Source organism: Pempheris klunzingeri, chromosome 6, assembly GCF_042242105.1.
Source record: "Pempheris klunzingeri isolate RE-2024b chromosome 6, fPemKlu1.hap1, whole genome shotgun sequence".
Classification (NCBI taxonomy): domain Eukaryota; kingdom Metazoa; phylum Chordata; class Actinopteri; order Acropomatiformes; family Pempheridae; genus Pempheris; species Pempheris klunzingeri.
The window spans coordinates 6,969,746-6,980,632 of NC_092017.1; the positions used below are offsets into that span (position 1 = coordinate 6,969,746).

Genomic DNA, 10,887 nt, shown 5'->3' on the forward strand with positions numbered 1-10,887 from the left:
ATATTGTGATCAAACACTAGTACTAAACTAGACCATAAAGTTAAACTAAATGATTCAAGTGTCTTAAAATAAACATTGGGTGACATGAATTATCTGTTTCTGTTAACTTTACCAGTTCTTTTCCTTGTAAACTCTGGTTAAGTCACAGTTTGCTTCCATGCAGCACATGACTGCACACTCGCTCTGGAGTGAATAAAACAGCTGAACTGGGACCAAAGCTGAAGATAAGGAGGCCTTCCAGCCGAGGTGTACGTGCCGGAGCTCTTGTCCCGGCCTGGCCCGGCACGGCACGGCCCCCAGTCTGATGGAAAGTAGCGGTTTGCTCCGAGCAGGGAGGGTCCTGACCGTGCGCGAGCAGGCGGGGTGAAAGTGCACACGTGGACACGTGAGACAGACGTGAGGTCCAGCCAATGACCGCGCGGACCGATGACGCCAGCGCGCCCCTGTCATCCAATGGGATCGTTCATCAGGGAGTAAAAGCCTGAAGTGTTTGGAGTCGGAAAATTTGGGGAAAAAAACGATTGTGAAACGAGTGTGTGGAGGCTGCAGGGATCTGGACGGGACAGCTGATGTTTACTTGCCGAGGAACAGAGGAGACGTCGCTCTTCTTTGCCAGTGGGAAAATGATTCCTGAGAAAATGAGAAAATGATGATGATGTGGTGAATCTTCTGGCTGAATATACTTCTAACAACTTTTCCTCTGCAGGAACAAACAAAGTTGGGTAAGACCCCGTCCTTTTTTTTCCTTCCCACTGTAAAGGATGTCTAGACTGCTGTATCCTGTTCAGTAGTAACATACAACCAGAGAAATTCACTGCCTCTGTACATCATTAAAAATCATTCACGTTTATAGTGTGATCATTTATACCAAGAGGCTCTTATGTAAGAATATAAAGTTCATATTTAGGCTCAGTTAAGCCCTAAACTCTTCAGCCTCTCTTTGTGCTCACTTAGTAGGCTTTTACTATCTTTTATTATCTCTATTATTACATTACATCTTTTGTCATCCACAGGATAAAAACAGCAGGCTCTTGGTGGCAGCTCAAGAATGTCCTTAAAATAGTCAAAAACAGTTCAGGCCTTTTATTTCTACTGGCAGCGGCTCCTAAATCAGAGTCTGTCACATCCATAAAAGATCTCCACCAAAAACAAATTAAAACCACACATGACTGAGTGCAGTTTATCTCAATAGGATCACGGTGTGCACTGTATAGCTCAATGTACAGGCAGTGCTGCTGCTAAGTGACAGTAGCAACCTGTACTGCAAACTATAAAAGTAAAGTCTTGAACTCCAAATTGTCCTGAAGTAAAAAAAGAAAGTTGTCATTATGTCGAACTCTTTGGATCAGTCTTATTGATGCCTTTACGTGTAATCAGTACTTTAAGGTTATAATTGGTGAACGCGATGCTACTTTTAACTGTTTTATATAGTGTTTGGAAGTTAAATCTGTGACAGTGATGGCCCCCTGTGGCTGTGGTACAGTGGGTTGTGCTCTAATCACAGGGTTGGCGGTTCGATCCCCAGCTCCTCCAGAGTGCATGTCGAAGTGTCCTTGGTCCAGTACTTTGTAATATGTAAATAGCTGTTAAATAAATGTAATGGAGGAAAAAGTTCATTGTTTCCCTCTGAAATGTAGAGGAGAAGAAGTAAAAAGTAGCAGAACACAGAAATACTCAAGATTACTATACTTCAGAATTGTACAGTTGGCTCACTCAAGGATTCAAGGAACTTTATTGTCATACCAGCGCACATTTACATATGAGATGCTACGAAATTTCGTTCTCAGGTCCTAGTTTGAGCCACAATAAATATATGAAATAGAAGTACTAAAATAAGATCAGTATGAAATTTAAACTTGACTTAAACTACTTGAGTTAATGTACTTTACACCACTGAGTGTTATAAAATGTAGTATATGAATATGTATGAAACAAGTGTGTGAATCTCTATTGAACCTGGAAACAAGGCTGCACAGACAACATTCTCGCGATCGTGAGTAAATCGGCCCAAACACCAAAGAGTCTTCCAGCAGCACTCCAGCGACATGAGGGATCGGTTGCCATAGCGACTTAAGTGTTTTCCTCAGCCTGAAGAGGTTGCGCGGCCAAAGGGGCCGTCTGACACAGATGAGCTCAGTTTAACATCTCAAACAGTCTGTTTTTATCCTTCAAAAGGTTCCCTTTGTTGCAGGGCAGAATGTTGTCTGTCATCTCCATCACAAAAGAGAGCACGGCCATGCAGCTTGTTTTTTATTCTCCGCTCGATATCGATGTCAGCCCTGCTTTGGTCTCAGTGTTTACAAAGCGTTATTTACTGCTCAGGGGGCCGAAGTCAGCCAGGTTCATAAAGCTTCTTTATACGTTTTGATTTTACACTCGGAGTGAAACCGTGAGGGGGCACACATTGGATGAAAGAGCTTGTGTTTGAGCAGCCGACTTTCATCCATCACGTTTTACTCCCTTGAGAGAATGAATGTGCACAGGTAAACAGCAGGTGATGGTCTGGAGCCTTCTCCCACGGACACCAGCACACACATTGGCCAATCACTGCCAGCGATGACACACAATCCTTGTCAGTTTAATGGAGTGAGCGTCTAATCAGAAAAACGTCTCTTTTTGTACAGTAGAGGGAAGCAGACAGGTTCTCGTGTTTAAAGGTAAAAGGGAAACCTCACAGGCTTCTTTCCCCGTCCAGGCACACGTCTACCGAGGTCAGCTGCAGGGCTCTCACCAGCACACACACACACTCATTATGTCTAATTATGCTGTTGAACTAAATTGCTGCCACTCCTCCACTTTTCCCTTTCCCATTATTTGTTCTTCACTTTTACCAGCCGTGTTAAAAATACTGTACAACCTCGTGCTGGTGGAAAAACACTTTGAATAAAACACGTGCCGAATTATCTTGCAATAATAAAGCCCTTGGTGCTGCGCAGAAATCTGTGTTTTCTGTTAATAGATTTGCTTGCTCCTACGATTCAGGTGTGGTGAATCATGGGAAGCTTCAAGGGCCATGCGCTCCCTGGAAGCTTCTTTGTGGTGGCTGGGATCTGGTGGACAGGAAAGCACTCGCTCTGGCACGCCACCCGCAGGAACAAGAACATAGGTTCCACTCGGCTGGCCAGCAGAACCTCGCAGCGCCGCCTGGAGATCATAGAAAGCTCCGTCATACTCTTCTTTTCTTTTGTCGGTACGTAGGCCTTTCAATTCACTCACAGAACATCACTGGGAAAGAAAATCTTCAACCTAACTTTGTGAAGTCTGAGTGTTTCCTCCGCTGTGCCCCGCAGGGATGCTGGCAGAGCAGTTTGTGGCAGACGGGCCCAGACTCCAGCTGTATGACTTCACAGAGAAGCACTGGGAGGATCTGATGAACTGGCAGCATGCCACCATGTATCTGTTCTTCGGCCTGGCTGGGATGGTGTCTCTGATCATCCACAGCACTGAGGCTGCTCCGCTGGCCCTCGACAGGCTAATGCTGGCTATCGCCTTCTTTAATCAAGGTAAGACGGAGGACGTCTTCACTTTGACCTCAGTTATCTGACCTTTTCTTTTAGACTTGACCCCTCACAGCCCTGTCAGATGAACTCATTTTACTTTATTGTAAACTGCCTGCTATTTAACTCTTATTACCACTATTTTTCATACATTTTTAACAAGTTTTTACAATTTTTTTCATACCATTCAAACCAAATGGTCACGGCACATACCACATGACTGCAGCAGCGCTTGTTCGATTCCAACTGATGATCTTTGCCGCATGTCTTACGGTGTTGGGATGGTTACTTTTGTGACATGTAATAGGATACAGATTACAAGTTAGTACTAGTTAGTAATGTAACCATTCTAATTACTTTATATAAGTAATGTAACATTTGATTACTCTCTCACAAATCTTCAAAACTGGTCCTAAAAAAGTAAATTAAAAACAGGCAATGTAAGCCTCACTACAGTACTCAGCACTGGTCACTGTCAAACATTTGTTGAAACTTCCTCAATATAACCTGAGGAGGAAACAGAACACTGAGGGCGTTCCTGTCCAACATGGCCACCTGCCTTGGCCAGGCCGGCCGGTCACAGGCTCAGGTTGCTTAGAGCAACACGCATTGATTTGATTGGTTCTCCTGTTTGCACTGATACTTGTCTGCCAATCAAAACCCACGCTCAAAGTTTTAGCTCACTGTGCCAAATGAATGGAGCTCCTTGTATACAGTCCTACTATTGATGGTGGTGCTTTTACTGTGTTGTTTGTACAAAAGACAGCATCCAGCATGGCGGAAATATGCAAAACAGCAGAATGAATTTTAAATTGAATGAATTTTTAAAAAGCTTTTTACCTGCACTGTAACTGAACTCGACTGTAATTTAATGATGTGTTGTTTCTCTATTCAGTCCCAGCACTAATGTCACTCACACTTTCTCCAACTGTTTCACTGTTTTGGTTGACATTTGTATCTCTAGTGGCAGATTACCAGTGGCCACGTATTCATTACTTCAGCATACTTTTGGCCGACTGTATATTCATTATTTTGAGCTACATCTTAGGTGTTAATTCATACATTACATTAAACTGTGCAGACGTCTGCGTTCGCTTGTTAACTTTTAATGTACTATGCTTACAGCTGATTCAATAAATGAATAGAGTTATATTTTCTTATCAATTGTCATTTCATTTTTTTTTAAATTAGTGGAGCTACACCGTAGAGAATATAACATTCCCATGTACCCCCTGGTAACTGCAGAACGACACAAGTACCCCTGGTTGGGAATCATTGATTTGGTCTATGAACACACAATATATCCTGGATTAACAGATTTTATAGTAGGTCCAAATCTCCCAAAGATGTGTTTCATCCATTTCTAACCATGCTCATGGTTAGAGCATGGTTAGAAATGGATGAAACACAGAAATGCAGTCAAGATGCCATTTGGCACTTAAACAAATTGACGTCAGTCTCTAACTAAAGAGATAAATGGATGAAAACACATTTTGCTACATCTGTCTCATCTATTTTCCCATCACTCATTTGTTTCTTACTACAGTGAGATACTTCCAATATCCTGTGCAATACACACACGTATATATTTTATTTTTTTTTTTCATATTACATACATATTTGTATTTATTTTTTATATTTGTTATATCCCTTGTTTTGCACTCTTCTGTTACTGACACTTTTTTTCTGCACCCTTATTGTCTCATCTGTTGCTATAACAAGTGAATTTCCCCAGTGTGGGATAAATAAAGTCTATCTTATCTTATCTTACTTATCAATGACTGTCTCTTGCAGGATTTCTTTTCCTCTACCACCTCCATGGCAGGAGCATGCTGGACGTCCACGTGCATCAGCTCCTTCTCTATGCCGTCTTCGGCAGCGCTCTTGTCGCCTTCCTGGAGGTCTTCCACCGAGGTAACATCATTCTGGAGCTGCTGCGCTGCACCTTCACTCTCCTGCAGGGGAGCTGGTTCTGGCAGGTAAACCTGAGCGTGTGCACGTACGAGCAGAAGCTTATGGCAGAGCGTCATAGCTCCTGACACCCTCCTCTCTTTGACCCTAGATTGGCTTCGTGCTGTACCCTCCCCACGGCCCTGAGTGGGACCTGAAGGATCACAACAATATGATGTTCATCACCATGTGTTACTCCTGGCACCTCGCCTTCGCCATGCTCGTCGTGAGCGTACTCTACTCCACCGTCAGCTGGTAAGAACCCGCGCCACACAAGACATCTCTTAAGCTGCTGCCTGTTTACTTGTCCTGGATTCATCCACAGCAGGAATAACACCTGGAGTGGCTCTAATGACACTCTGTCAAAACAATTTATGCTGTGTTTCACTCTGGTGTCTGCTGCGTTCTCTCTGTAGTGTGGTTCGCTCCAGGTTGAAGAGGACTCCACCGATGGAAATGGGACTCCTGAAGCCTAGAGAGAGAGATCCAGAGTCAGAAGATGAGATTTTATAAAGAGGACACCTGCATTCTTACCCATGTGTATCGCAGTAAAATCAGGGATATTGTGTTTGCAGGTCCAGCAGCAGTACGACTACAAGCAAGGCAGACAGGAAAGGGTCGAGGATGGATTCTGGATGCTTTACTTAAGAAATATACCTCTACCTCTGCCTTATGTAACCAGCTGTAAACTCCCTTTAGGCATTGCTATTTATTTTACAGTGGCCTAATACTTTCCACATACTGCGTCATATCATGTCATTATTTTTTGCACATCACAGTAAAAGTGAACATGAGCTTTTTATGCATTACATGCTTTTCATTTGACTCACCAAACATCTCTTGTCAGACATTTTGGTGTTCTCCAGCGTCACCTCGTGGTGAAAACAATCATCATCGTCATCGTCAGTACTGCATTTATTACTTGAAAGCATGTCTTTACGTTTTTTACATGTCATAGTGTTAGGATGTTGAGTCATATACAAATGCCAAAAATTGTTGAAATGTTCAGATTTTGCCATTAACATTGTTACAGATTATATTATGGTTGCTGTTGTTGTGTTTGCATGTTTTATTGTTGTATTTATTCCACTTCATGTCTTAACAGAAGATGACTATCTGAAGGGGCTTACCACTTGTCAGTGGTTCCTAACACTAAAATCACGGAATATCACAGTAAAACCAAATGATCACTCATGCATCACTTAATCATCCCAGCAGGAGGTAGAAATAGTTTCACATGGCAACAAAGATCGTCTGTGTTGAGGAGGACAGATCACTCCGCTCTTGAAAATGTGACCTCTGTCTGACAGCGTTGGCTTCAGGACTGAAAATGACTTTGCTGTAAATGTCCTTTGGTTATGGGAAGCAGGCCGATGTGCTACAAATCAAATGTATCAAAATACATAATTATGGCTACAACTAACCATTATTACTCTCATTATTGATCAATCTGCAAATACATTTCTCAGTTAATTGACTCACAAACTTAGTTTTAATTATGTCAGAGAAAGATATTCAGTTCATTATTACAAAAGACAGAAAAACAGCAAATTCTCACTACTGACCTATCAGTTCTTTGCTGTCAATAATAGTAACAATACTGCTTTGCTTGAGTGGGATGCTGTTTATGTTGACCTTAAGTACCAGTCAGCAGCAGTCAGTAGCAGTCAGGCTACACTGTTTCAGGCTGCAGGTAGGCCTACACGCTGGTTTAACACTATCTGACACACACTTGTCAGTTTATTAGGCACACTAAACTAATGCAGTCTAATTCAACAGTCAGAAAGTTAGACTGCTTAGTTTTTGTTGAGACTGAGAGATGGAGTTGTCTGGTCATGTTCGAGGAGGAAGTCTGGTGCTGCTGAACTGTACCGTGTTACTGTGACAGTTGTTCCTATTTTTTGTCCATCCCAACAGCACTCTGTATAAGACAGCACACTTCAACAGCATCACAAACTACATCCTCCAAAATGATCACACACTGGACTCTACACCTCTTTAATAGTCTCAACTAACGCTGACTGTGTTGGTTTGCCTAGGTGTATGAATCTAAGGGGATAGTACTACTTACCGGTCAATGCAATAAAGAAAAACACACATGGGAAAGTACATCTAATACATTCAACTAAATATCTGAAATAAATTGAAATATTAAAACATAAATCATTTTCACAGCAGGCTGAATCTTACCTTGGATAAAGTATTTTACAACTCTTCTAAAAGTGGTTAATTGTTTCCTGTTGGGTAAAAAAAATAACCCAGAGTGAGACCTCCTCCTCCTACTGCTGCTTCCGCGCTCAGGTAAGACTCAGATGACGTCACCACCTGGCCAGGTAAATTACCTGGCTGCAGCCACGTGACACCGTGGTCCATCCTCAGAGATTTGAGGAAACCGGCACATCTGTGGCTCCAGGAAGCCTCCAGCCTCCCCGAGCAGCCTGTGAGGGAAGCCCTCAGCCATGGATAAGTTAAAGGCGGTTGTGAGCGGAGAGGAGGCGCGCAGAGATGACCGGACCATCCTCCAGGTGAGACCAAAGTCCGGCTTCAGATTTAACCTGCTTAAACTGTCGCCTCAGCCTGATGAAACCTTTAACTGATTAAACTCCGCTCACGCAGACCGTCGATGAAGCCTCCACTCTGGGCTGGGGCACACGTGTGAAGGGCTTCATTGGCTGTTTCGTGGTGGGGGGCGCGTGCACAATCCTGGTAAGGATCAGTGATCATTTCACCTCTTTATGTTGTGCTTTGCTCCACACGACGAGGAAGAGCAGCAGGGAGGCTGAGGCTGTCTTACTGGTTCTTCTTGCTCTGAGGAATGTTTAAGATCTGATGTTCATTCATTTGGCAGCACTAACTAGTCCTGCCCTTTGTGTGTGTGTGTGTGTGTGTGTGTGTGTGTGTGTGTGTGTGTGTGTGTGTGTGTGTGTGTGTGTGTGTGTGTGTGTGTGTGTGTGTGTGTGTGTGTGTGTGTGTGTGTGTAAAAGAGACCAATCGACTGTCTTGATGTCTGTCTTGCAGGGGGTGTGTATGCTCTTCCTCCCCAAGATCGGGCTCACTCTCTTCATTGTTTTTTATACTTTTGGAAACATATGTGCTCTGTGCAGGTCAGTGTCCACAACAACACCCAGCAGCAACCAACCAGGCTGATAGACCATGCCCAAGGTTATCACGGTGAACTAAAACTAGGTGTAAAAGAAACATGACAGTAAAAACTATACCAAAGAATAAAACAAACCAACAGAAGGGATTTTGTGTGCTTACAAAACGAACCAAAATAAGATAAAGAAATAAAGGAAAGATCTTCAGTTTTAGTGTTTATCAGTTTGGTCAAATCTGGCAACACAACAGCGTGAGGGGGGTGTCGGTTCATCTGTTTACTGAGGCTGGGACGTCCACATGACTGGAGGCAACCATGAATGAATAAATAAGCCACTCTGGAAACTCACTGGAACTAAACTGAAAATAAAAGACAAAATAAAGATGAATGAACTAATAAAAAGTGCAGAACTGTAATAACTCTGATGACCCCGGCTGCCAAACAGCACCATGTTCCTGATGGGGCCCCTCAAGCAGTTGAAAAGGATGTGCGACAAAACAAGAGCGCTGGCTACTACAATTATGATCGTGAGTCTCACAAACCTGCCTATATTTCCTTTTTACTTTGTGCACTTGTTCCCTATTTATCCAGGAGATGTACTCAAGCAAATTACACATTTGGAAAGAAAACGTGATTATTATGTGTTACGTAAATGAAAAACATCAGTGGAGATTATCTGTATGTGTGTGTGTGTGTGTGTGTGTGTCTCATTTATCGCCCTAGACTTGCCTTGTGTTGACCCTCTGTGCTGCCTTCTGGGTGAGTGAGCTCATAGCTGATCTCTTCTGACTTATTAAAAACATGATGCACTATTCATTAAGTCTCATCGCTCTGAGCCACCGGTTGTAATATTTTTATTTTGTGTTGCAGTGGAAGAACTTTGGGCTCGCTTTGTTATTTTGCATCTTGCAAATCTTATCCTTCACCTGGTGAGTCAAACTTTTCTCTTCAATGCATCTCAGTCTGAACTGGATTAGATTTGTGGCCTGAGACGTGCTTTGTTTTGCAGGTACAGTCTGTCGTACATCCCGTTTGTGAGGTTTGTCATTCAAACACCATTTATTCACAAATGTTCGGAGCCGACATGTCCTTCCTGCTCCGTCCCGTCTGATCTATGTGAATTACTTTCCAGGGACGCAATAATGAGGATGGTGGCGGTCTGCTTGAAGTGAGTCCCGTCTTTACGAGGAGGGATCCGGCCTGATGAAGAGTTTTGTAGGAAAGGGGGGGGGGGGCATTTGTCCTCTTATGATAAATGAACAAGGCACATGTTTTATCTTCTAAGATGTTTCTCTCTCTTCTTTATGCTTCATTCATTGAGCTGATTATGTGTTGGTATGTAGTGATTGCATTATGGCTTGGTCTGTATTATGTGTAAATATTTGTAATAAATTAATGGTTTTATAAATGAACAGATGACAAACTCATTTTTTCCACTACTGAGAGTAGCAGAAGTGAGTCTGAACTCATGAGCCAGGCTGATCAGAGAGGGGCAACATGAAGCCTAAAACTGACGAGTGTGAAATGTGAAATTCATCATGTAAAACTGCTGCTGGTCACATTGTTTGATGTCTGAACGTTGTTTTTGATGCAGAAGAACAGTCCTAAAGACTCATCAGTCTAGTTTGTGGGGCTGTAACAGAGGTAAACACTTACATGCTTGTCCAACACGTCTGTAAGAATATTTATTCATGTATCATGAGTAATTCAGCTTTTTCCCCATAGAGCTGCCAAAGAATAAATGTATTTCTACCTGCTCTTACATCATCGTCTACGATCTGAATAATATTCATGTGAAACACAGAAATAGCTGAGAGACATTCCTTGGATATTTTGTGCTATTTGGTCTGAAATTAAGTGTAACACAGTGCATAAAGGCTGGTTTATCAGAGGTTATTTTTAGAAGCACAGTTTACAGTAATGAATCACCTCAGCTGACAGCAAGCAGAGTTATGGACTGTGGCTCCCGTGAGCTAATGCCTGAAGGAGTATGTTTTAGTAAGTTTAATTTCCAATGTCTTCATTGTTCAGCTCTTCTCAAATGAGATAAGATCAGATATTCCTTTATTCGTCCCATGACAGGGAAATTTACAACATTACAGCAGCAGTGGGGAACAAAAGTAGTTGGGCCAGAGCTGCTGCAACAGGCTGCCACTCACGCGATGCCGCCTTGGTAACTAAACTGAGGTAAAGGTTTAAACACTTTACTTCTACGTAGCTATTTAGTCACATCTAACAAACATGTACATGAGCAGGATGAGTACTCTTTAATTTGCCATAATTCATTCCAACAAACTTTTATTCACTGTTAGAACTTTCATACTGAATGTAAATAATGACGGT

At 42.5% G+C, this 10,887-nt stretch overlaps 2 protein-coding genes across 2 annotated transcripts; both read left to right on the top strand.

The window, feature by feature from the left end:
- The first annotated feature begins 524 nt into the window (after window positions 1-524).
- tmem45a (transmembrane protein 45a) lies at window positions 525-6,484 on the top strand. The gene is made up of 6 exons (XM_070832438.1): window positions 525-722; window positions 2,983-3,190; window positions 3,291-3,503; window positions 5,292-5,476; window positions 5,560-5,702; window positions 5,864-6,484. Exons 2-6 carry the CDS (start codon window positions 2,995-2,997, stop codon window positions 5,958-5,960), a joined length of 834 nt encoding a protein of 277 aa, XP_070688539.1. The 5' UTR covers window positions 525-722; window positions 2,983-2,994; the 3' UTR covers window positions 5,961-6,484.
- Window positions 6,485-7,841: 1,357 nt separating this feature from the next.
- sft2d2a (SFT2 domain containing 2a) lies at window positions 7,842-10,216 on the top strand. Its single transcript, XM_070832736.1, has 8 exons — window positions 7,842-7,972; window positions 8,064-8,153; window positions 8,466-8,551; window positions 8,990-9,071; window positions 9,268-9,303; window positions 9,415-9,473; window positions 9,554-9,583; window positions 9,677-10,216. The coding sequence occupies exons 1-8, from the start codon at window positions 7,907-7,909 to the stop codon at window positions 9,714-9,716; spliced, it is 489 nt and encodes a 162-aa protein (XP_070688837.1). The 5' UTR covers window positions 7,842-7,906; the 3' UTR covers window positions 9,717-10,216.
- The last annotated feature ends 671 nt before the right edge of the window (window positions 10,217-10,887 follow it).